Source organism: Molossus molossus, unplaced genomic scaffold (genome assembly GCF_014108415.1).
Source record: "Molossus molossus isolate mMolMol1 unplaced genomic scaffold, mMolMol1.p scaffold_m16_p_9, whole genome shotgun sequence".
Lineage (NCBI taxonomy): Eukaryota > Metazoa > Chordata > Mammalia > Chiroptera > Molossidae > Molossus > Molossus molossus.
This window is the reverse complement of record NW_023425403.1, coordinates 99,608,756-99,636,724: the sequence shown is the minus strand read 5'-3', so window position 1 is coordinate 99,636,724 and position 27,969 is coordinate 99,608,756. Positions and strand designations below refer to the sequence as shown.

The 27,969-nt window shown below is 37.7% G+C and overlaps 1 protein-coding gene across 2 annotated transcripts in view; it reads left to right on the top strand.

Moving 5' to 3' along the window:
• Nucleotides 1-16,133: 16,133 nt before the first annotated feature.
• Nucleotides 16,134-27,969, top strand: part of COG6 (component of oligomeric golgi complex 6) — a 147,646-nt gene continuing 135,810 nt past the window's right edge. Inside the window, exons 1-2 of one of the 2 annotated variants that reach the window (XM_036249984.1) lie at nt 16,134-16,329; nt 20,044-20,187. In XM_036249984.1, the coding sequence (XP_036105877.1) occupies nt 16,177-16,329; nt 20,044-20,187 (297 nt within the window). In that variant the 5' untranslated portion in view covers nt 16,134-16,176. The remainder of the gene's footprint in view (nt 16,330-20,043; nt 20,188-27,969) is intronic. The other variant, XM_036249983.1, reaches the window with a different exon arrangement.

Sequence of the window (27,969 nt, the reverse complement as noted above, 5' to 3'; positions counted from 1 at the left end):
CTCGGTTGCAGTTTGTCCCTGGCCCTGGTCGGCCGTGCGGGTGGCAGCCGCTCGATGTGTTCCTTTCATGTCGATGTTTCTCTTTCTCTCTCTCTGTTCCTCTCTCCCCCTCCCACTCTATCTGAACAAAAAATTGAAAAATGTCCTCGGGTAAGGATAAAAAACAAACAAACAAACAAAAAAAAGAAGTGTTGGCGAGGTGTGGGGAAAAGGGGACTCTAGTACACTGCTGGTGGAAATGCAGAGGGGTGCAGTCACTATGCGAAACACTATGGTGTTACCTCAAAAAATTAAAAATTGAGCTTCCATTTGACCCAGTTAGCCCACTTCTAGGAATATACCCTAGGAAACCTGAAACACCAATCAGAAAGAATATATGTACCCCCATGTTTGTATCAGCACTATTTACAATAGCTAAGATCTGGAAAAAGCCCAAGTGTCCATCAGTTGATGAATGGATAAAAAAACTGTGGTACATATACACAAAGAAGTACTATGCAGCTGTAAGAAAGATCTCTTATCCCTTGAGACTACATGGACGGACCTGGAAAGTATTATCCTAAGCAAAACAAGCCAAACAGAAAAAGACAAGTATCATATGATCTCACTTAATTGTGGAATATTGCGAACATATCAGTGTGAGAAATGGGGTAGTCCCAGAGATGTGGAAGTCGGGTACAGACTGACAATCCCCAGCAGAGAGGGTGGTGAGGGAGAGAGAAACCCGAGAACTTATATGCATGTATGCATGAACAATGGACATGGACAACATAGCTGGGACAGAGCAGGGAGGGAGGGAGAGGGGGGAAGCAGTGGGGAAAAAAGGAGAAACATCTGTAAAGAAAATAAAAAAAAATACATATATAAACAGAACAACATACATTTTTTCTGATGATTATATATGTTCAAGTTTCCCATTTTGTTTTTCATTTATTTTCTGCAGTAGTGACCACCTTAATTTTTTCTTAATATTGAAATTGGTACAAAATATTGATTCCAAGGACTTGATTTTATCTATGCTTATTTTTACATCTTCCTTGTGTTGGTAAGTCATTTTTTCATCATTTTACTCAAAAGTTTCAGGCTGAGGTTAGAGAATATGGCAGGGGCCTGGAACTTAGTGGCAATTTCCAGAATAATTCTATCTGAGCTGCGCATTAGCACACCATGCCTGTTCAAAGAGAAAGGAGGCTGTTTAAGTCCTTACTTTTCTTGCAAATAGTCTCATCAGACTACTTCATTGGTCTTTTATTTTACTGTAACTTCTGACAGAACTTACTATAATATCTTCAAAAATATATTTTCTTTGCCCTGGCCGGTTTGGCTCAGCGGTTAGAGCGTCGGCCTGCGGTCCAGAGAGACCCAGGTTCGGTTCCCACTAAGGGCATGTACCTCGGTTGCAGTTTGTCCCCGGCCCTGGTTGGTCGTGCGGGTGGCAGCCACTCGATGTGTCCCTTTCACATCGATGTTTCTCTCTCTCTCTCTTCCTCTCTCTCTCTCTCCTGCTCTATCTGAACAAAAAAAAATGGAAAAATGTCCTCGGGTGAGGATATATATATATATATATATATATATATAATTTTCCTAATTTGGGTGCATGACATCTTGTACACCCCGCCTGCCACCCTGTCCAATTGCAGTTAATGTCTGTTGTCTGATTCAAGTTTATAGAAACATGAAAGACAGCCCTTTCTACTCCCCCATTCTGGGGCTGTAACTAATCTCTTTACTATGTTGTTGGGTTTTACACATTTCTTATATAGGTTATGCTTCCATATCTGTCTCATAGGCCACACGTTTATGGTTATGTTGACTACAATTACCTCTCTGGGTTGTGTGCAGTCAGGTTGGGACCATAACTTATGATGTCCTGAACAATGAATGAGCATGTGGCCAAAGCTTCAGAAAGTTGAATGTTGAGCAATGTCAGAGAAAAGAACTAGCGGGCTATCCTAAAAACCATCAAGTCGTTCCAAATACTGAGATCCCCTGTTGCTGCTGGTTCCCAGTTGAGCCTTCAGCCTGTCTTTCATTCCTTTGAGCTGCTTTCATACCCTTCCAATAAATTACCCTGTCTGTCACTTTGCAGCTCCCAAACTCCAAATAACGTAGGCAGCCACACTTTGTGGAGAAAGGGCAAGAGTCCTTAACCATGCTTCAGCCAGATTAACCACGCTGCTACCTGTTCTGTAGATTTAATTTGAAGAAGATTTGAAGTCATTTTATTACTAAAATGATTTGAATTCATTACATCCATGACCGCTAAGTTTTCAGAATATTAAGGACGAACTGAAGGATAAGAACTACTGCAGAAAATATGTCTGAACAAAAAGAAAATGAGAAACTTGAGGTGGCTTTCAAAATTCATGAGATATGGAGAGAAAAGAGAATTCAGATACACCTCAATGTGAGAAGCCACAGTGCCTAAAAATTGAGGATTAAGCAATGAAGGCAAAAGTAGGAGGCACAAAGAAAGGGCTCATGGAATATGATTAAAGATAGATAGGAAGCATGGGAGCATTACTTTAAAGTTCCTGAAAGAAATACACAACAAAACATTATGTGTTACAAGGACTTCTACAGAAACATTGATTTAACTAAAAATGAAAGCTAAAAAGTTCATACTTGGTTTCTTTGCTTTTCTGGAAACTAGAGCATGGGTACATGCTTTAGATTCCACTAACCAGACACACAAGCATAAAAACATGATCCAAGGACAAAAGAAACTGATGCTGTTGGAAATTTTTTCCTAAAGGTGGTGTTTGTGGCACATTAGTTTCCAGGGTCAACAGTGCTAATATGTGCATTATATAATTCATATGCTCCTGGCTTAGAAAAGTGCTTCTAGACCCAGCACAATATGGGCTCTCAGGGACATTTACAATGTCTAGAGACATTTTTGATTGTCCCAACTCAGGATGGTGTTACTGGCATCTAGTGAGTTGAGGCCTAGGATGCTCCTAACATCCTATAACAAACAGGACAGCCCCCACAATAAAAAATTATTTAGTCCAAAATGTCAATATAGTTGATCTTTGAACAATAGCAATTTGAACAGCATGGGTTCACTTATACACAAATTTTTAAAAATAAATACCTGTCCTATTTTTTATCTTTGTTTAGGAGACTGTGGATTTAGAGTCAACGATGCACTTTTCTATGCTATTTCATACTGGGTACTTGAGAATCCACAAATTTTGAAATCCAGGTGGAGGTACTGGACGATGCTCTGTGGAAACCAAGACAAACTTAGGTTTTGGGGGAGTCAAAGGTGACATGTGGATTTTTTACTTTACAGAGGTGGGTTAGAGCCCTTAACCCCAGCATTGTTCAACTGTAGTGTGAAAGTTAACAAATCCTGGCTTAGAATAACAACATTAGAATTAGATATTCTTTTTTTTCTGATTTTTAAAAAATTTTGATTATTTTTTTATTACAATGTCCTTGCTTTTCCCCCTATTGACACCATCCTCCCTACTCCTAAACCCCTGCCCTGCCTACACTGCACTGTTGTATGTTTCATTGGTTGTGCATATATACATATGAGTTCTTTGGTTTATCTCTTCCCAACGCCCCAATCCCCCTTCCCTCTGAGGTTTGTCAGTCTGTTCCCTACTTCCATGTCTCTGGACCTATTTTGTTCATCTGCTTATTCTGTGCATGATATTTCACAAATAAATGAGATCAAGTGATTCTTGTTTTTCTCTGACTGGCTTATTTTGCTTAACATAATACTCTCCAGGTCCCTCCATGTCATCTCAAAGGGTAAGAGATTTTTCTTTCTTACAGCTACATAGTATTCTAATGTGTATATATACCACTATGTTTTTATTTACTTGTCTATTGATGGACACTTGAACTGTTTCCAGATCATAGCTATTGTAAATAGCACTACTATGAGCAGAGGGGTGCATATATTCTTTCTGAATAGTGTTTCAGGCTCGTTAGGATATATTCTTAGGAGTGGGATCACTGGGTCAAATGACAGTTCTATTTTTAATTTTTTGAGAAAACACCACATTGTTTTCCACAATGACTACAGCAGTCTGCATTCCCATCAGCAGTGTAATCGAGTCCCCTTTTCTCCACATCCTCGCCAATATTTGTTGTTTGAGTATTTGTTGATGGCCGCCATTCTTGCAGGTGTGAGATGATACCTCATTGTGGTTTTAATTTGCATCTCTCTGATGATTAGTGATGTTGAGCATTTTTTCATATGTCTCTCGGCCATTTGTATGTCCTGTTTGGAGAAGTGTCTATTCAGGTCCTCTGTCCATTTTTTATTTAGATTTTGTGTCATACTTTTGTTGAGTTGTATGAGTATTCTATATATTTTGAATATTAATCCCTTATCCAATGTATCTCCTATACAGAGAACATATTTCTTTTTCATGTTGATTCTGGTTTCTTTTGCTGTGCAGAAGCTTTTTGGTTTGATGTAGCTTCATTTATTATTATTTTTTCTTTGTTTCTCTTACCTAGGCAATGTATTGGTGAAAATTCTGTTACGTGTGATGTCTGAGATTGCTGCCTACATTTTCTTCTAGGATTTTTATGGTTTCACAACTTACATTTAAGTCTTTTATCCATTTTGAGTTTACTCTTGTGTATAGTGTACATTATTGATCTAGTTTCACTGTTTTGCATGGACCTGTCCAATTTTTCCAACACCATTTATTGAGGAGACTGTCTTTACTCCATTGCATGCGCTTACCTTCTTTGTCAAATTATTAATTGAGCCATAATGTCTAGGGTCAATTTCTGGGTTTCCTGTTTTGTTCCATTGATCTACATACCTATTCTTGTGACACTACCAGGTTGTCTTGATTAGCGTTGCTTCGTAGTATAACCTGATACTGAGATTCCTCCAACTTTGTTCTTCTTTTTCAAGATTGTTGTGGCTATTCATGTTCTTTTTTGGTTCCATATAAACTTTTGAAGTATTTGTTCCGGATCTGTTAAATATGCCATTGGTATTTTAATAGGTATTGCCTTGAATGCATAGATTTCTTTGGGTAGTATAAATATTTTAAAGATGTTGATTCTTCCAACTCATGAACATGGTATAAGTTTCCACTTTTTTATATCTTCCTCTATTTCTTTTTTCAATGTCCTGTAGTTTTCTGAGAACAGGTCTTCCACCTCCTTGGTTAAGTTTATTTCTAGGTATCTTAATTTCTTGTTGCAATGGTAAATGTGATTTTTATTTTTTTAGATTCTCTTTCTGTGTGCTAATTATTGATGTATAAAAATGCTATTGATTTCTGGGTGTTGATTTTATATCCTGCTACTTTGCCAAATTCATTTATGAAATCTGGTAGTTTTTTGGTGGAGTCTTTAGGGTTTTCTATGTACAATATTATGTCATCTGTGAATGACAGGTTCACTTCCTTCTTTTAAAATTTGGATGCCTTGTATTATTACTTCTTGTCTGATTGTTGTGGCTAATACTTCCAGTTCTATGTTGAATAAGAGTGGTGAAAGTGGACAACCTTGTCTTGTTCCTGTTCTTAAGGAAAATGTTTTTAGTTTTTTCCCATTGAGTATGATGTTGGCTGTAGGTGTGTCATATATGGTCTTTATTATCTTGAGTTATGATCCTTCTATTCCCACATTGCTGAGAGTTTTAATAAAAAAAATGTGTGCTGAGTTTTATCAAAAGATTTTTCAGCATCTACTAATATGATCACATGGTTTTTACCTTTCATGTGTTTATCTGGTGTATTACATTTATTGATTCGCAAATATTGTACCAGACTTGCATCCCTGGGAGAAATCTCACTTGGTCACGGTGAATACCTTTTTAAATATATTGCTTGATCTAATTTGCTAATATTTTGTTGAGGATTTTGGCATCTATATTCATCAAGGATATTAGCCTGTAATTTTTTTCTTTGTACTGTCTTTATCTGGTTTTGGGATTAGGATTATGCTGGCCTCATAGGAAGAACTTGAAGTTTTCCTTCCTCTTGAATTTTTTGAGATAGTTTGAGGAGAATAGGTGTGAATTCCTTTTTGATATTTGGTAAAACTCCCCTGTGAAGTCATCCTGACCAGGGCTTTTGTTTTCTGGGAGTTTATTGATTATTTCTTCTATGTCCTTAGTTGTTATTGGTCTTTTCAGGTTTTGTGACTCTTCCTGGTTGGATTTTGGATGACTGTATGATTCTAGAAATGTGTCCATTTTGCCTATGTTGTCCAATTTGTTGGCATATAATTCTTCACAGTATTTTTTAAAAATCCTTTGTTATTTCACTTCTTTCATTTCTGATTTTATGAAATTTTTTCCTATGTCTCTACTTTTGTCCTGTGTGAGTCTTTTGTTCTGTGGTGGCTGTCTTGTAGACAGCATATATATGAGTCATGTTTTCTTATCCAATCAGCTACCCTATGTCTTCAGATTGGAGAATTTAAGCCATTTACATTTAAGGTTATTATTGATGGGTACTTATTGCCATTTTAATTCATTATGCTAGTGTTGCACTCTCTCTTTTTCTTCTTCTTCTTACTCCAGTTCCTTTACCACCACTTCTTTCAGTGCTGGTTTGGTGGTAGTAAATTCCTTTAGCCTTCTTTTTTTTTTTTTTTTGTCTGCAAAGCTCTTTATTTTACCTCAATGTTGAATGATAGCCTCGATGCATAGAGTAGTTTTAGGTTGAGACACTTTCTTTTCATTAATTTGTATAATTCATGCCAATCCCTTCTGGCCTGCAGTTTTTCTATTGAGAAATCAGCTGACAATATAATGGGAGCTCCCTTGTAGCTACCTTTCTGTCTCTCTTTGTTGCCTTTAAAATTCTTTCTGTGTCTTTAACATTTGCCATTTTAATTATGATGTGTCTAGGTGTGGGTCTTTTGGGGCTTATTTTGATTGGGATTCTCTGTGTTTAATGGACTTGTGTGAATTTTCCTTTCACCAGTTTAGGTACATTTTCTGTCATTATTTCTTCAAACTGATTCTCTATTCCTTTCTCTAATTCTTCTCCTTCTGGTACCCCTGCAATGTAAATTTTGTTACATTCCATATTGTCCCATATCTCCCTTATGCTCTCTTCCTGCTTTAAATTTTTTTCCACACGCTGCTCCAATTGTGTGTTTTTTTCTACCTTACCTTGTCTTCTAACTTGCCGATGCAGTCTTCAGCTTCTTGTAATTTATTGTTAAATCCTTCCAGGGTATTTTTTATATTAGCTATATAATTCTTCATTTCACTTGATTTTTATTCATAGCTTCTACTTCTTTTTTAATGCTGGTGTAGTTCCCACTGAGCTCTTTATAATTCTCATTAAGTTGCTTGTAATTCTCACCAAGTTGCTTGAGCACTCTTACAAGCATTACTTTGAATTCTTTATCTGATAAATTACTTGCCTCCATTTTATTTAGAATCTAGTGATTCTTCCTTTTCTTTCATTTGGGGTTGTTTCATTGTCTTATCATTTTAGCAGTCTGATAGTTTAGGGCCAGGTGAGGTGCACTGATATGTGTAGGAAAGTCGTGTATCAGATCAGACTGCTATGCGTCCCAGTCATGGTGTTGTGGCCTTCTTATGGGACCCAGTAGAGTATTCTTCTTGATCTCCTGAGCTGGGTGCTCTAGGGATGACCCTTGTGTTGGTTATATGGTCTCTCTTGTTGAATTTGGGTCTTGATTGCTGTTGTCCATTGGTGGGTGGGTTTAGCATTCAGGGTTCTTGACTGTTAGTCTCATTCTTGACCCTGTTGTGCCAACTGTTATATAGGTGTCGACAGAACAAAACAAAGTAAAACCATACCAGACCAAAAAGCACCCCCCAAAATTATCAGCATCAACAACAATAAAAGCAATCTCTCCAACGGAAAGAATAAAAGACAAACATACAAAACACACACACACACAAATAATACTATAAGACTCAAGACCAAAAGAATGAAAGGAGGGAGGAAAAAATTGAAAGTAAAGAAGGCAAGGCAAAATGAGACCAAACCAAAAAGAACCTGAAAAAAATATCAGCATCAATGATGACAAAAGCACCAACATCAACAAAAAGTTTAAAAGATAAACAAACAGAACATACCCACACACACAAAAAGAATACTGGAAGGCATGAGACCAAAAGAGGAAAGGAAGAAAAAAAAGTATATGAGTGCAAAGAAGATAGAAACCAGAAATGGGGCAAGTATAAAAAATAACTGGTAGAAAATAATGACTGAAATAATAATAATACTAATTTTAGAAAGTAATAATACTAAATTGAATAAAATATAGAATAGGAAAGTACAAAATGGGAAACAAAAAGAAGAAAAAAATTGAATTTAAATTAAAATGAAACACACACACACGTAGACCAAAACAACCACCACCACCACAAAAACACCTTGGGTCTGCTATTTATGAAGCTCACTGGATTTTGCTCTGATGTTATTGGATCTGGCCTCTTTGTGTGAGGTACCTGTCCTCTTGAGAAGTTCTCTGGTGCAGGCCAATGTGAATCACTGCCCTGCCTGGCTCTGGGCTTCCTAGTTGAAGCCCTGAATAGCAGGATCCCAGGTAGTCTGCAGGTGGGGCTTACCTAACCCAGAGGCTGGGTTGTCTTCAGGAGCTTGTGGCTTGAATGTATTTGTTCTGGGCTGCTTTCCCTTTCCCCACAGCACTGGGCTCTGTGGGTTATTAGGTCCAGACAGAATGGTTTAAACAGGTTTGCTTTGGGGTGGTGTCTGTAGCTTATAGGAATGGCAGGTAATTTCTTTCTCTCTTTCCAATGCCTCAGCTCTGCCTGGGTGACTGACACCCCTGGGTTGCCACCCCAAGCAGGGGAAAATAGAAAGAGAGAGAGAGAGAGAGAGAGAGAGAGAGAGAGAGAGAGAGAGAAAACTATCTCACGTGGCTATTTAATTTTTCAGTATAGCTGGCTCTCACTGGGTGGGACTTCTGTCCAGGACCCCAGCCAGTCAGATATCTGAATCCCCAGCACCTCCAGGTCCTGCTGCTTGGATGCCAATATTCAGACCAGAGCTGTTCCATGTGTGGAGGAAAGGATGCCTCCTCTTTGCTTAAGGTGGAAAGGAATGCACCTTTCCCTGGGCTCTCTAATTGGCACCTGTCCAAGTCCTTTCCATGAATACTTGGCCTCTCAGATTCACTGTTGCGTGATCCACTGAGATCCCTCCTCAGGTTTGCAGTTCTGCTTTGTGGCCCCTCAAACACCCATAGTCAAGGTGAGCTTAGCAGACTGGTGTTGTAACCAGGCACTGGCTTCTAGCCTGAGATAGTGCTGAGACCCCTGGTGGGCTGAAATCACCTCTGATTTCTATGGTCTCATGCTATGTGGGCTCCTCATCACTTTTCTGTTGCTCTTGTTTGGGGATCTCTGGGTGGGGCTGAGTCTCCCTGTTCCCAGGGAAAGAAGCTGCTCCTCCACACTTTCCCTCTGTCTTTCCAGCTGCACTGCACAGCTGCACAAATTTGCTCACCCACTTTGCGTCTTCTGTCCCCTCTCCATGTACCCTGCTTGCAGTACTTTCAATCAGCTATTTTCAGGTGGTTTTTCAAGTCGAATGGTTTGCAGTTTTAGTCTCAAGTCCTGTCCTGTGCTAGGAGCAATTATACGGAACTTCCTTAGACTCTGGCCACCTTCTAGAATTAGATATTCTTTTAAAGTTCAGCTGTGAAGTCATCTTTTCCTATGCCCTTTTCAATGTTGGATTTCTAATCACCTTATTAGGTTCTTCATTGGTAAGTGATGAAGCCAGTCCTGACCATATTCTGCTATATATAAAACCACATATTTGCTTGGCCGGTGTGGCTTAGTGGATTGAGCATCAACCTATGTAACAAGAAGTCACTGGTCCTGGACAGGGCACATTCCTGGGTTGCAGGCTTGATCCCCAATAGGGGGAATGCAGGAGGCAGTCAATCGATGTTTCTCTGTCATTGATGTTTCTATCTCTCTCCCCCTCTCCATTCCTATCTAAAAATCAATTTAAAAGAAAATAATTAATAAAATTGTAAACAAAATAAAAGAACAAAAATCATATATTTGGAAGCTGGCACTAAAGATTAACACATTCTCTTCTGCAAGCTCACTGATTCCAAGATTGTTGTCTCTTGAGGGGTTTTGATAAAAATATATGAAATATTATAATTATATAACTTTTCTGTAGATTCTTTTAAATTTCTAGATATACAATTATATCACTTACAAAAATGTTAGTTTTTCTTTGTTCTCTCTAGTTTTTATGATTTTGATTTTATTTTTATTTTTAATAATTCTGGCTAGAACCTCTAATACAATATTAAATAGAAGTAGGGATAGTGAATATCCTTGTCGTATTCCTGATCTCAAAGGGTAAAGTTTTAACTATTTTAAGTTTGATGTTGGCTATAGAATTTTTAGTATACACTCTCAATCCAATTAAGGAATTTTTCTTTTATTCTAGTTGCTAGGAGTTTGTTTCACCATGAATGGATAGCTGATTGTTCTGCATTTATTAAAAGTTCATGTGGGAGAAAGAATAGTTTTTTTAGCAAATGGTGTTGGGGGAAACTAGATATCTAAATTCAGAACTAAATCAAGTTGGATCCCTAACACTGTACACGAAAACGGGCCATAAACTTAAATGTAAATGCTAAAGTTATAAAACTCTTAGAAAGCAACAAAGAAATAAATTATTGTGATCTTGGGTTAGGCGATGATTTCTTAAATATGGCACCAGAATAAAGTATTTTTCTATAAATTATTCATAAGGAACTAATATTTGGAATATATAAAGAATTCTTGGTACTAATCAAGATGGTGGAATAGGTAGAAGCTGCATGCACCTTCTCCCACAACCACATCAAAAATTACAACTAAATTATGGAACAATCAACCTGATTAACTATCTAAAGAGTAGCTGAACAGAAGTCGTGTAACTGAAGAGCTTCAGAAGAAGCTATGTCGAGGGGAGAAGACACAAAATTAATTGGCCCCATACATGCAGCTGTTGAGAATCTGAAGGGATATCTTAGTAGCCAAGATCCCCCTCTGAGAAGTGAGAGATATCAGCCCCAAATCAGGCTCCTAAGGCTAGAACACCAGTGGTAGGAAGAGAAGTTCACAACTGGCCATGAAAATCAGTAGGGATTCTGTCCAGGTGAGATGGAAAGCTGCTGGAAACCCAGGTGTCCTCTTAAGGATCTAGTGCACAAACTGTCATTCACTCACTTCGGTCTCTGGCTGAGGGATAATTGCTTGGTGGGGTTGGGGCACCAGAGACATACATGGAGAGACTGAATTGTGTGGCTTTGGGGCAAGGGCTAGAGGGACAACTGCCAATATCCTTGTGTTGAGTCCTCTCCACACACAGATTTAGCCTGGTAAACTTCATTAGCTCGACCCTGAAAAGTCCTTGACCAGTCAAACTCAGGGGAGGGGTTGAGAGACACCCAGGGAGAAACTGAGTTGTGTAGCTTTAGAGCAAAGGATGTCCTCCCTGACAGCCAACAGGTGTCACCTTTTCTGTGTGGAAATCTCCCCTCACACGGCCAAATTGTAACCTGCATTAACCTGGTGAACTCCACCAGCTCAACCTGATGACTCCCTGAGGCCCAGCCCACTAAAAAGGTCCATAGGCCCCAGGAGGGTGGCATCTGACCTTCATGTACCCTAAGACTTTTGCTGAGTGGCCTCAGACCCAGCATTGGCACAAAATCTGAATCTGTATTAAGCTGGTGAACATAACTTGCCCCACCCTGATGATGTCCTGAAACCCTGACTCAGGCAACTGATTTATTGCCCATGGCTCCTTCAATGGCTGTGCCTTAGGGCAGCAACAGCAGGTCTCAGTGTGCCTTGGGCCTTATGCTGAACTTCTCCATGCCAGATACTGGTGGAAGCTAGCCTCAGTTTGCAGGTTGGCCCTTCCCATGCACTCCCAGGGGGGGGTTAAGATGAATAATAAAATGACAATAACTAAATACCTATCATAATCACTTTAAATGTATATGGATTAAATGCTCCAATAAAAAGATATAGGGTAGCTGAATAGATAACAAAACAAGACCTATACATATACGTTGTTTACAAAAGACCCACTTCAGACTGAAAGACATACACAGACTTAAAGTAAAGAGATGGGAAAATATATTTCATGCAAATAAACAAGAAAGCTGGAATAGCAATACTTATATCAGACAAAACTGACTTTAAAACAGTGGCTGTTATAGAAGAAAAGAAGGACACTATATAATGATAAAGAAATCAATTCAAGAAGAAGATACAACCCTTATAAACACTTATGTACCTAACATAAGAATACCTAAATACATAAAGCAAATCTTGATGGACTTAAAGGGAGAGATTATAGTAGGGGACTTTAACACCCTATCAACATCAATGGATAAATCTTCCAGACAAGAAAATCAATAAGGAAACAGTGGCCTTAAATGACAAATTAGACGAGATGGCTTTAATTGATATTTCCAGAGCATTTTACCCCCAAAGCAGCAGAACATACATTCTTTTCAAGGGCACATAAAACATTTTCCACAATAGACATGTTACAACCCAAAACAAATTTATCTTCAATAAATTTAAGAAGACTGAAATCATATCAAGCATCTTCTCTGAACACAATGGCATGAAACTAGAAATTAAACACACACACACACACACACACACACACACACACACACACAACCCTGAAAAACACACAAACACATGGATGCTAAATAACATTATTAAACAATGAATGGGTTAACAATGAGATCAAGTAAGAATTCAAAAGTACCTTGAGACAAATGAAAATATAAACACAATAACCCCAAATCTATAGAACATAATAAAAATAGTCCTGAGGAAAATTCATAGCAATACAGCTTACCTCAAAGAATAAGAAAAAAGTCTCAAATGAACAATCTAACCCTATACCTAAAGGAACTAGAAAAAGAAAAACAAAATCTAAAGTAAGTAGAAGGGAGGAAATAATAAAGATCAGAGCAAAAGCAAACAAAATACAGTCTGAAAAAATAATACAAAAGATCAATGAAGCCAAAGGCTTGTTCTATGAAAAGATATGCAAGATTGAAAAATTTTTAATCACACTCATTAAAAGTAAAGGACTCAAATAAATAAAATAAGAAATGAAAGAGCGGTAATAAATGAACCACAAAAATACAGAGGATTATTAGAAAATACTACCAACAATTATATGCCAACAAATTGGACAATCTGGAAGAAATGGTTACATTTTTAGAAACATACAATCTTCCAAAACTGAATCAAGAAAAACAGAAAATCTTAACAGGTTGATTACAACCAACAAAATTAAAGGAGTAATACAAAAACTCCCAAGAAACAAAAGTCTAGGATGAGATGTCTTCACAGGTGAATTTTACCAAATATTCAAAGAAAAATGAACACCTATGCTTCTCAAATTATTCCAAAGCTTTCAAGAGAAAGGAAGGTTCCCAAACTCATTTTAAGAGGCCAGCATTATCCTGATTCTAAATCCAGACACAGACACTACAGAAAAAGAAAATTATATGCCTATAACCCTGATGAGCATAGATACAAATATTCTCAACAAAAAATTAGCAAACCAATTTCAGGAATACAGCAAAAAGGTCATACACCAAGATCAACAGGGATTTATTCCAGGGATGCAATTTTGGTACAATATCTGTAAATCAATAAATGTGATAAACAAAATGAAGGATAAAAACCACAAGATCATATCAATACATGCAGAAAAAGTATCTGATAAATGCAACATCCATTTATAATAAAAACTCTCAGCAAAGTAAGAATAGAGGGAACACACTTCAACATAATAAAGGTCAAGTATGATAAACTCACTGCTAAAAGCATTTTCCTTAAGATCAGGAATAAGACACAAATGTTTACTTTCACCACTCTTATTAAACATAGTGTTGGAAGTTCTAGTCACAGCAATCAGATAAAAAGAAATAAAATGTATCCAAATGAGAAAAGAAGAAGTAAAGTTATTTGCAGATGACATAATATTATATAGAGAGAACTTTAAATATTCCACAAAACAAAACAAACAAACAAACAAACCCTACTAGAACTGATAAATGAATTGAGTAAAATAGCAGGATACAAAATTAATATTCAGAAATTGGTTGCATTTTTATACACCAATAATGAACTCTTAGGAAGATAAATTTCTAAAACAATCCCATTTACAGTTGTATCAGAAATATAAAATACATGGTAATAAATTTAACCAAGGTGGTAAAAGATCTGTAGTCTGAAAATTATAAGACATTGAAGAAAGAAAATGAAGATGATACAAATAAATGGAAGCATATAGTGATTGTGCTCATGGATAGAAAGAATAATATTTTTAAAATCGTCTACACTACCTGAAGGAATCTATAGATTCAATACAATATCTATTAAAATACCAATGGCATTTTTCATGGAAGTAGAACAAATACGTCTAAAATTTATATGTGATCACAAAAGATCCTGAATAGCCAAAGCAATATTGCAAAAGAAGAACCTGACCTCAAACTATACTACAAAGCTATGGTAATTAAAACATCATGGTACTGGCATAAAACCAGACACATGTATCACAAGAGGTTGAGAGATTTTATACTGACTCAAATTTTAAAACGTGAGAAAAGAAAGAAAAAAATAATGATGCTTTGTCATCTAGACCCTCCTGGGAAAATATTTCTCATCTTGTTACTCATTTTCTTGTTATTTACTCTCCAGCTACATTGCCTTTGGCCTATTTGTGGAACAGGCAAGTTCTTTCTTTTTTGGGGGCCTTTGTATTTACAATTTCCCCTGCCTGGGAATGATTTTACTCTATGTTTCATATTTATTCAAATCTGTTTAATGGGCAATTACTTTCCAGACCTTCCTGGGTGAAATAGGCCTCTCTCTCCATTACTATTCATTGTACAGTACTTCGTTTCCTTCTGCACTAATTATTGTTGTAGCTCACTGTCCTTAGAATCCAACTTGTCTTTAAGCTGCCCTAATTAACAACCTCAGAGACAGCAAGATGAACAATGGGGAATATTATAGAGGGCTTTAGCCCCATAAAAATTAACCAGAGTTTGACCTTCACTGGGAATTTGAAAAGCAACATCCTTCGGGAAAAGGGAGGACAGAAACAGCCCCAAGGCCAGAGTGTCCTGCATGCTCTGTAAAGAAACTGATAGGGAGAAACTGAAGCTCCCTTTACCCCATAAAACTGTAACTGTTAAATATGTGTGTATTGCACCTGACTGACCGTTGATATCCATCTCGAATTTGTTAGTTTTTAAAACTTGGATAATGGAATGAATAGCAGAATAGATGTATGCTGATCCAGTTCACCCAGTTCCCTTTCACCTCAGCTCCCTCCCACCTCCATTCCCTCCTGCTTATCGCTAACTGCCTCGGCTTCTGTACACCAGCTTGCTTGCTCTGCTAAACTCTTGAATGACCCCTGCCCTATATAAGCAACCCTCCCCCTGAGCTCGGGGCTGCAGTTCTCTGTGTAGGTTGGCTGCAGTCCCTGCGCAGGTAATAAAACATCCCCAAAAACTGAAAAATGGAGTCTGAGTGTGGTCGATCTCCTGCATTACAACAATTATAATCTGATAACCTTTATTAAGCCCTTTGTCTCAGACATAAAACGTAGATCCTCTAATGCCTAGCAGAGTATCTGGCTCATAAAATGCCTCCCATAAATACTTTTCAAAGAAAAACGGGGGGGGGGGGGGAATGGACAAGAGTGGGTGGAGGTGGAAGAGGGCATAGAGGAGATAAATGGTGATGGAAAAATTGAAATAAAATAAAATATACAGAAAGAAAAGCATTCAGGAAAGGTGAATTTAATTTGAATAAACTTTTAGTGAATTTATGTCAGGCAAAGGTCTCAGTGTGTTTTCCTAATAATTACTTTATACTTTCATAGATTCAGGATTCCGAAATCCTTTAAATCCCATAAATATTAATCCCAAACTCTAAACCTGACTGCTATTTCAGACCACATTGGTCTCCTCCTCCATGCTCAGTGTTTTGCTCCTCCCCCTCCTTTGAACTTCTCCACCCCTCCTGCTTCTAGGAGCCTGGCTGAACTGAGTTGTCCTCAGAGAGCATTCTCAGGGGCGCATGCGCGGCTCAGTGCGCGTGCGCAGTGCTCACGCTGCCGGTCAGGTGGCCACAGCTCAGCTGGGTGGCCGACTCGCGGCGATATGGCGGACGGTAGCGGTGAAGCAGTCGCACTCCCTGCGTCCGGTGTTACGACCGGCCTCGGCAATGGGGCAGGCGGGACTTCGGCGCAGCCCAGCAACCCACTATCGCGGAAGCTACATAAGATTCTGGAGACGCGGTTGGACAATGACAAGGTAACCGGGGCTGGCGGGCCGGCGGAGATCCGCGTCGCCTAGGGGCTGTGCCGGGCCAGAGGCGGTGCTGTCCTGCACCCAGTCTCTCACCCCTCATCCGCGCCGGGTAGGGCACCCCAGACCTGCGCGGGCAGGGTGAGAAGCGGTAGGCGAGGTACCCCTAGAGAAGCGAAGAGGTTTCCTGGGTATTATTCCTGTTTGAAAGGGTCCCTTTAAAACTCTGGATCCAGGAGGCAAACCGTGGAGTCCCTCTCCCCGCAGATGTGCCCGGGGCCGGGCAGGAAGAGGAGAGGAGGTCCTGGAAGACAGGGCTACTGTACCTGGGCCTTTCCACTGACAAATGAAAACAGTTAAAATATGAAGTTATTTTACATAATAATGTGCTTTATTTCTTATTTATATTATGTTTTATGTAAGGAAACGCGAAAGAACCTGTTCATGACTAAAATGAAATAATATTTACTAGTTTTTGTTGTTGTTATCTAAGTACTGTCCATGACTTGTGGGCACAAACTGTATATTTTAAAAAATCTTTATTGTTGAAAGTATTAGGTGTTCTCCCTCTTTTCCTCCATTAACACCCTCCTCCTTGCTCCACCCCCCTCCTGCCCTCCCCACACTGTTGTCTGTGTCCACTGGTTGTGCATACAAGCATAGAAGTTCTTTGTTTTATCTCTTCCCTTCCTCCCTCTCCCCTTCCCTAGAGGTTTTTCAGTCTGTTCCCTACTTCCACGTCTCTGGGTCTATTTTGATCATAATCTCATTTTGTTGGTTATAATATGTAAACAAGTGAGATCATGTGATATTTGTCTTTCTCTGACTGGCTGATTTCGCTTAGCATAATACTCTCCAGGTCCCTCCATGTCGTCTCAAAGGATAAGAGATTTTTCTTTCTTACAGCTGCATAGTACTCCATTGTGTATATGGACCACAGCTTTTTTATCCACTCATCTACGGATGGACACTTGGGTTGTTTCCAGATCTTAGCAATTGTAAATAGTGCTGCTATGAACATGGGGGTACATATATTCTTCCTGATTGGTGTTTCAGACTTCTTAGGGTATATTCCTAGAAGTGGAATCACTGGGTCAAATGGCAGTTCCATTTTTAATTTTTTGAGGAAACAATATTGTTTTCCACAGTGGCTGCACCAGTCTGCATTCCCACCAGCAGTGTACTAGAGTCCTCTTTTTTCCACACCCTCGCCAACACTTGCTGTTTGAGAATTTGTTGATGGCGGCCATTCTGGCAGGTGTGAGGTGATACCTCATTGTTGTTTTAATTTGCATCTCTCTGATGATTTGTGAGGATGAGCATTTTGTCAAGTGTTCCCTGAAATTTAGATCGGACTTTCCAGCTCCTGTCATAGCTGATTCTCTCTTCTATATCACTGAGTCTCAGGGTAAATTGGTCTTGCTAATGTAGTATAAAGAAAAAAAAAATGTGGAAGTGAGAGTTTTATAAATTTGTAGGTAACAGAAAATAAGCTGTCAATAAGAATTTATGTGTAAAAAAAAATAATGTTATAATATTGTGAATAAGGACTGTCTCTAGGCTACCACTTATTAAAACCACCAAATTGGTGTGTTATGATTTAAGTAAATCCATTAACTTCTCTAAGCTTATGTTTCATTATTTCTAAATTGTGAATACTGCCAGTAATTTTCTCAGGATTGTTGTGAGGGTCAGTGAGAGAATCCAGGTGAGGTGCTCAGACCAGGCACTTACAGTTTCTTATTAAATGTTAATTTTATCATACAATTTATTAAATGTTTAAAGTGTCAGATATTGACATTTAATACAGCTACTCCAGTAAATTGACATTATTTCCTTTTATCGATGAGAAAAATAAGGTATGGAGAGAGTGTAACTAGTTACCTCATATAATTAGTAGTTGGTGGAGTTGTAATTTATACCAAAGTCTGTGTGATTTTGCTCATGCAGCATTTACTGACTATTTCTTTGAGCGAGGCCTTAGGACATTCCAAGACTGTAGTCAAAAGAGCCCATGGATACTGACAACAATCTGGTGAAGGCCAGAGGAGGGGGGGAGGCTGGGTTAAGAGGGAGAAAAGGGGAAAATGGAGGACATCTGTCATGGTGTCAACAATTTTAGAAAAATATATTTTTCCTCTCAAGTATTAAATTGAATTTAAATAGCTGTACTATTTTTGTCAATCCAGCTAATCTTTCAGAATAACATTGCAACTGAAACATGGAAGGATAAGCCTGTTAGACTGTATAGCATGTTAGTTTGGTTGTCAGAATTAATATCTGTAAGATTTAGGGTCCTATTATGTATCTTGGGTTTGGACCTCTGCCTTTGCTCTTCTATTCATATTCTCTCTGTAGGAGAAGTCTTTACTTTCATGGTTTTAAATACCAAAAAGCATTATGATTTCTCAAATTTATAATCCTTTTCCTGACATTTCTATGGAAATCTAGATTTGTAGAATCGATTGTCTATATGGCACCTCTAATTGGAAACCTGATTGACATCATAAATACTTAGCATCCCTAGAGCTCTTTTTCTCCAAACTGGTTCTCTCCCCACTGTTAATAAAGAACATCACCATTTACCATGCATTCAAGAAGCATATGAGTAATGTTTGATACCTCTCATTTAAAAAAAATGTTTTTTCTTTATTGACTTTAGAGAGAGAGGAAGGGAGAGGAAGAGAAGATAGAAACATCGATGAGAGAGAACATCGATTGGCTGCCTCCTGCATGCCCCCCACTGGGGATTTGGCCCACAACCTGGGCATGTGCCCTGACCAGGAATCTATCCAGCGACCTCTTGGTGGATGGGTCGAAACTCAGCCACTGAGCCACACCGGTCAGGCGATACCTCTCATTTTTTTTTTTTTTTTCCACATCCCACATCTAATCCATTAGCAAGTCTTATAGGCTGTACCTTGAAAAAATTATTTTTGAAATATCGTCTTCAGTGCTGCCATTATGCTACTATCAAATCTTGCTTGGATTATTTTAGTTTTTTCCTACCTGATTCTTTTCTTGCCCTCTTCGACCACCTATTCTCACAAAGTTGGAATACACTTTTAAACATACTACATTACTCTTTTAAAACATTGTACATTACACCTTTGCTTAGAACTTCTGGTAGTTTTCCATAGCTTTAGTCACACTGGCTTTTCTGCTGCTTTAGGGTCTTTGTATTCATTTACTTTGCTTGTGAAAGGCTTTGTCCATGGAAGGCTTTGCCCCAATTCATGCCTCTTTCCTACCACTCTGGCCTATGTTCAAAAGTTGCCTCAAAGAGGCCTTCCTCTAAGTTTCTTTAAATTCTGCTCTTATTCACTCAATTCCTAGCCTGCAGGCTATCAGTGGTACTTATTTCTTGTATGTGTCCTTCCAGAGAAAGATTTATGTAAGTACATAAGAATTTCTATAGTGGATCTATCATGATTTCTTTAAGCAGTCCCTTTTAGATGGACATAAGGTTATTTCTAATCTTTGCAATTACAAACAATTCTGCAGTAAATAACCTTGTATATATACTACAACACACAGTAAGTATATCCTTATTATGTTTAGAAATAACTTTACTCTTCAGTAATGTGCAGATCATTCAATATTTTTGGGGTTGTTTAATGGAAAAAAATATTTGAAAATGATTTCATAATTTTTGGCTTGAGATTAGGAAAACATTTGAAAATTGATCCCAGTAATTTTCTTCTATCATCAATTGTTTAGGAGATGTTGGAAGCTCTCAAGGCACTTTCAACCTTTTTTGTTGAAAATAGTTTGCGGACTCGAAGAAATTTACGTGGAGATATTGAACGCAGAAGTTTAGCCATCAATGAAGAATTTGTAAGCATTTTCAAGGAAGTGAAGGAAGTATGTAAACTCTTTTTATTAAGCATTTATTGAAAATTTACTGTGTGCCTGGCTTTGTACTAAGTATTTTTATGAATTAGGTTGACATGTTTACTATTGAAGTATCATGTTCAAATAGAAAATTTAACTACTTGCTCCAGAAGCATCTAGGTTTTTGAATAAGAGTTTCTGAATCTATGACTTCCACCAATGCTGGGTCTTAGAAAATTGTCACATTTGTTCTAGGATATTCTCTGAGAAATTTTAGCCTTTCTAACAATAAAGAAATAACATTTCTTTGAATGATTTTACATTAGAGATATTCCCTCATTGAATAAACCTCCCTTGGATAACCACTTCTCCATTGGAGATAATTGATATTGGGTTACTTTAATGCATCCTAAATTATGACATTTTTAGATTAATTAAGATAAATACTTCAGTGTTTAAATAATTATTCATCATACTTGAGCGCGCAGTCTATTCATCATCAGGTAAAAATGAATTTTATTTTTTATGTTTTATTTTATTATGTAATACATTGTTATGTTAATATAACATAATATTGCATAGTTAATATTTCTGTGTGAGTTGTATGAAAGAGTTACACATGGTTTCAATGAGTACTTAATAAAAACATTTTTAATAGTTCAATGGGATTTTATTGACTAAAAGCTAATAAGCTGGAAAGTATAGTGGTATTCACCAAAACAGTAAGAAGTAGTAGCAGTGAGCACATCCAGATTGCGGTCTCTAAACAGCCTTTCCCACTGAAAGAAGCAATCTTATCAGTACCAGAAAGTAAGGAAGTTATCTGTGACTATTGTGAAACTATCAGAAAGACTTGAGCTACTTGAAGAGGCTTCTACTGGTCAAACATAGGACTATTTGAGCACCAGTAAGAATAACTCAGTGGAAATAAACACATCAAACATGTTTAGTCTATGAATTCATAATGATATGGAACAACCAAACGGAACTCTCATTAGTTATCTTTAGTGGATGTAATGGAACCAACTTATTATTTTGAAAACTGCTAAATAAAAGGAAAGAAGCAAACATTTATGCTGTCTTTTGCATCAACTGTGTATAGTTGTTGAGGGCATGCTTTTTACATATTTATTTATTTTTGTTAAACCTTACCCAAGAGTATTTTTCCATTGATTTTTTTTTAGAGAGAGAGGAAGGGAGGGAGAGAAAGAGAGAGACATCGATAGGAGTGAGACATATCGACTGGTTGCCTCCACCATGACCCTGGTCGGGGCCAAGGATCGAACTTACAACCCAGGTATGTGCCCTTAACCAGAATCAAACCCGTGACCCTTTGGTCTATAGACTGATACTCCAGTCTCTGAGCCAAACTGGCCAGGGAAAGAACAAGCTTTTCTTTATAGAAATACTTTAATAAATGAAGAAGAAATATTAGGATTAGATTAGAAGTTACTACCATTCTTGAATGTGTGGGTCTAGCTCAGGGTTTTTCAACCTTTGCACAGTTGACATTTTGGGTCAGGTAATTATTGAGGACTATATTCTGCAATGTAGAATGTTTAGTAGTATCCCTAGCCTATACCCGGTACTGGATGCCAGTAGCACCACTTTTCCTTCAGTAATTGCAATTAAAAATGTCTCCAGACAATGCCAAATGCTCCTTTAGAGGGCAAAACTGCACCAGTTGAGAACCACTGATCTAGCCTTTGGTCATCACTAGCTGCTAACCTGGCAAAAAGAGGAACAGTCATATATGTGAGTATTAATAAAGGTATACTAAACCAGAATTTTATCAGAATGTTAAACTAGATGTAATCAACCTTTGAAATCTAACTACTGCAGTTTATAGTAAATACAGGGGACAGAGGAGCATATTAATACCGTAAAGATGCAGTCAGCAAAATCTGGAATGTTGGGAATGATATGAGCAAATGAACTGGTTTCTTCAACAAATAAATTGTGAAAAAGAAGGAAAAACAATATGGCGGCTGGCAGGACTGAAGGGAGGGTGAGTGTGTGAGAGAGTGTGGGTGGACATGAAGGTGGACGACCAAACTCGGGCAGTGCAGAGACGTGGAGCAGAGAATCCTGTGTAATGATTTTAAGGGTGCTCAAACAATTTGGTGAGAACTACAAGCAACTTAATAAGAATTATGAAGAGCTCACTGTGAACTACTTCAGCTTAAAAAAAGAGGTAGAACCTACACATAAAGAGGTAGAAGCTATGCATAAAAATCAAGAGGAAATAAAGAATTACATAGCTGTTATGAAAAATACCTTCAAGGATTTAATAGTAGATTAGAAGAAGCTGAAGACTAAATCAGTGACTTAGAAGACATAGTACAGAAAAACACTCGAATAGAGCAGCAAATGGAAGAAAAATATTTTTAAAGCAGGAGGAAAGTTTAAGGGAGCTGTGGGACAATACAAAACGTAACAACATTTACATTATAGGGATACTGGAAGGAGAAGAATCAGAGAAAGGAATAGAGAACCTGCTTGAAGAAATAATGACAAAAAACTTGCATAAAGGAAAAAGTCACACAAATCCAGGAAACAGAGAGTCCCAAGCAAGAAAAACCCCAGAAGACCCACAGCTAGACACATCACAATAAAAATGGCAAACATTAAAGACAAAGAAAGACTCTTAAAGGAAGCAAGAGAGAGAGAAGGTTATCTACAAGGGAGCTACCATTAGGTTGTCAGCTGATTTCTCAATAGAAATGCTGCAGGCTAGAAGGGAATGGCATGAAGTGTACAAAGTAATGCAAGGCAAGGATCTGAATGCAAGACTACTCTACCCAGCAAGGCTATCATTCAAAATTGAAGGAGAAATAAAGAGCTTCATGGATTATAAAAAGCTAAAGGAATTTATCACCACCAAACCAGCATTGCAAGAAATGCTGAAGGGACTGTTGGAAGAAGAAGAAGAGAGAGAGAGAGAGAGAGAGAGAGAGAGAGATAGATAGATATACAGGCATAAAATTAAAATGGCAACTAATAACTATCAATAAATATCTTAAATGTAAATGGCTTAAGTGCTCCAATCAAAAGACATAGGGTAGCTGACTGGATAAGAAAACACGACCCATATATACGCTGTCTACAAGAGACCCACCTCACAACAAAAGATTCCACAGGATGAAAGTGAAGGGATGGAAAAAATTTTCCAAGCAAATGGAAATAAAAAAAAGCTGGTGTAGCAATACTCGTATCTGACAAGATGGACTTCAAAACAAGGGACATAATAAGAGACAGAGAAGGTCACTATGTAATATTAAAAGGAGCAATTGAACAAGAGGATATAACCCTGGTAAACATATATACACCAAATATGGGAGCACCAAAATATGTTAAAACACTTGTGGAGGACTTCAAGGGAGAGATCAATAGCAACACAATCATAGTGGGTGACACTAACACCCCACTGACACCTCTTGTTAGATCTAGACAAAAAAAGGACATAGAATCCTTCCAAGACAAACTAGATCAGTTGGACTTAATTGATATTCACAGAACATTTTACCCCATCGCTGAAGATTATACATTCTTCTCAGGTGTACATGGGTCATTATCAAACACAGACCACATGTTAGGACACAAAGCAAGTCTCTACAAATTCAAGAAAATTGAAATCATGTCAAGCATCTTCTTAGATCATAGTGGCAAGAAACTGGAACTCAATTACAATAAAAACACACAAAAACATTCAAACATTTGGAGGCTATGTAGCATGTTATTAAACAACAAATAAGTTACTCACTAGATAAGGAAGAAATTAAATACTTCCTGGAAATCAATGAACACGAACACATAACAGCACAAAATCTATAGGACACAGTGAAAGCAGTCCCGGGAGGGAAGTTCATAGCACTACTGGACTACCTCAAAAACAAAAAAAAATTCCTAATTGACTTTCTAACCCTACAACTTAAAGAACTAGAAAACAAACAAAAAGAAAAACTCAGACCCAGTAGGAGGAAGGAAATAGGTCAGAGTAGAAATATACGATGTAGAGACTAAAATAACAATTCAAAAGATCAATGAAACAAAAAGCTGGTTCTTTGAAAAGAAACACGATCAATGGATCTTTAGCCAGACTCCCCAAGAAACAACAAGAGAGAAAACAAATAAACAAAATCAGAAATGAAAGAGAAGTAACAACTGACACCACAGAAATACAAAGGATCATTAAACATTCTATGAACACTGATACGCCAACAAATTGGACAATCTAGGAGAAATGGAAAATTTCTAGAAACACATAGCCTCCCAAAACTGAACCAAGAAGACATAGAAAACTTGAACAGACCAATAACAGCAAAGGAAATTGAAGATGTAATCAAGAAACTACCAGCAAACAAAAGCCCAGACCCAGATGGCTTCACGGGGGGTTTTAAACATTCAAAGAAAATCTAATACTCATTCTCCTCAAACTATTCCAAAAAAATCTTAGAAGACAGAACACTTGCAAACTCATTTTATGAGGCTAGCATGATCCTAATTCCAAAGACAGATAAGACACTACAAAAAAAGAAAACTATAGGCCAATATTTCTGATGAACACAGATGCCAAAATCCTTAACAAAATATTAGCAAATCGGATCCAGCAATACATCAAAAAAAATTATTCATTATGACCAACTGGGTTTTATCCCAGGCATGCAAGGATGGTACAGTATTTGCAAATTAATAAATGTGATACACCACATAAACAAAAGGAATGATTAAAAACTATATGATCATATCAATAGATGCTGAAAAAGCATCTGACAAAATCCAGCACCCATTTTATTTTTTAAATAATTAATTATTGTTACAGATGTTTCTTTTTCCCCCCCATTTATGCCCCCCCTCGCCCTGTCTGCAGCTTTGTTGTTCATGTCCATTGGTCATGCATACATACATATAAGTTATGTGGTTTATCCGCCCCCCCCCTTCTGGGGATTGTCACTCTATACCCCACTTCCATGTCTCTGGGACTACAGCGTTCCTCAAACGGTTATGTTCATTATATTCCCCAAATAAGTGAGATCATATGATACTTGTCTTTCTCTGTTTGGCTTGTTTGGCTTAGGATAATACTTTCCAGCTCAGTCCATGTCGTCTCAAAGGATAAGAGATCTTTCATTCTCACAGCTGCATAGTACTCCATTGTGTATATGTACCACAGCTTTTTTATCCGTTTGTCTGCTGAAGGACACTTGGGCTGTTTCCAGATCTTAGCTATTGTAAATAGTGTTGCTATGAACATGGGGGTACATATATTGTTCCTGATTGGTGTTTCAGGCTTCTTAGGGTATATTCCTAGAAGTGGGATCACTGGGTCAAATGGCAGTTTTATTTTTAATTTTTTGAGGAAACAGTATTGTTTTCCACAGTGGCTGCACCAGTCTGCATTCCCACCAGCAGTGTAATAGAGTCCCCTTTTCTCCACACCCTCACCAACACTTGTTTGATGATTTGTTGATGGTGGCCATTCTGACAGGTGTGAGGTGATACCTCATTATTGTTTTAATTTGCAACTCTCTGATTATTGGTGATGTTGAGCATTTCTTCATATGTTTCTTAGCCATTTGTATGTCCTCTTTGGAGATGTGTCTATTTAGCTCCTCTGCCCATTTTTTAATTGGGTTCTTTGTGTTACTTTTGTTGAGCTGATATGAGCACTCTGTATATATTTGGAATTAATCCCTTATCTGATGAATCATTGGCAGTTATGCTCTCCCATTGACTGGGTTGACTTTCCATTTTGGTGGTTGTTTCTTTTCCTGTGCAGAAGCTTTGGAGTTGGATGTAGTCCCATGTATTTATTTTCTCCTTTGTTTCTGTTGCCTTAGGTGATGTATCAGTGAAAATTCTGCTGCTGTATGATGTCTGATATTTTGTTGCCTACAGTTTCTTCTAGGATTTTTATGGATTCATGAGTCACATTTAACTCTTTTATCCATTGTTAGTTTATTCTTGTGTACGGTGTAAATTGATAGTCTAGTTTCAGTTTTTTCTTAATGTAGCTGTCCAATTTTCCCAACACCATTTATTAAAGAGGCTGTCTTTACTCCACTGTATGCTCTTGCCACCTTTGTCAAATATTAATTGAGCGTATTGTCTTGGGTCAATTTCTGTGTTCTGTATTCTGTTCCATTGATCTATCTGCCTGTTCTTGTTCCAGTACCGGGCTATTTTGATTACAGTGGTTTTGTAGTATAACTTGAAATCTGGTAATGTGATCCCTCCAACTTTGTTCTTCTTTTTCAAGATGGCAGTGGCTATTCAGGGTTTTTTTTGGTTCCATATGAACTTTTGTAGTATTTGTTCTAGTACTTTGGTATTTTGATGGGGATTGCATTGAATCTATAGATGCTTTGGGTAGTATGGACATTTTAATGATGTTAATTCTTCCCATCCATGGACAAGGTATGTACTTACACTTTTATATTTATTTCTCTATTTTTTTTTTCAATACCTTGTAGTTTTCTGCGAATAGGTCCTTTATTTCTTTGTTTAATTTTATTCATAGGTATATTAATTTTTTGCTGCGATGGTAAATGGGATCTTTTTTTAGTTTCTGTTTCTGTGGTATATAAGAATGCCATTGATTTCTTTTTTTTTTTTTAATCCTCACTCGAGGACATTTTTCCATTTTTTGTTCAGATAGAGCGGGAGGGGGAGAGAGGAAGAGAGAGAGAGAGAAACATCGACGTGAAGGGACACATCGAGTGGCTGCCACCCGCACGACCAACCAGGGCCGGGGACAAACTGCAACCGAGGTACGTGTCCTTAGCGGGAACCGAACCCGGGTCTCTCTGTACCGCAGGCCGACGCTCCAACCGCTGAGCCAAACCAGCCAGGGCGCCATTGATTTCTTGACGTTAATTTTGTATCCTGCTACTTTCCCAAATGCATTTATTAAGTCTATTAGTTTTTTGATAGTGTCTTTGGGGTTTCCTACGTATGATATTATGTCATCTGCGAATAATGACAATTTCACTTCCTGCCTTTCAATTTGGATTCCTTTTATTTTTTCTTTCTATCTGATTGCTGTGGCTAAGACTTCCAGTAGTATGTTAAATAAGAGTGGTGAAAGTGGGCAACCTTGTCTTGTTCCTGTTCTTAAAGGAAATGGTTTTAGTTTTTGCCCATTGAGAAAGATGTTGGCTGTAGGTCGTTCATATATGGCCTTTATTATGTCGAGACATGATCCCTGTATTCTCAGATTGCTGAGCGTTTTTATCAGAAATGGGTGCTGGATTTTGTCGAAAGCTTTTTTAGCATCTATTGATATGATCATATGATTTTTATACTTCATTTTGTTTATTTGGTGTATCACATTTATTGATTTGCCTTGATCACAAATATCGTATCAGCCTTGCAGCCCTGGGATGAATCCCACTTGGTCATGGTGAATCATTTGTTTGATGTATTGCTGGATTTGATTTGCTAGTATTTTGTTCAGGATTTTGGCATCTATGTTCATCAGGGATATTTGCCTGTAGTTTTCTTTCTCTGTGGTGTCTTTTTTTGGTTTTGGAATTTGATTTATGCTGGCCTCATAAAACGAGTTTGAAAGTCTTTCTTTTTCTTGAATTTTTGGAAATAATTTTAGGAGAATGGGTATTAGTTCTTTGAACGTTCAGTTAAAATTCCCCTTGTGAAGCAGTTTGGGCCTGGGATTTTGTTTACTGGGTGAGTCTTGATTACATCTTCAATTAATTTTGTTGTTACTGGTCTGTTCAAGTTTTCTGTCTCTTCCTGGTTCAGTTTTGGGAAACTATGTGTACCTAGGGATTTGTCCATTTTTTTTAGATTGTC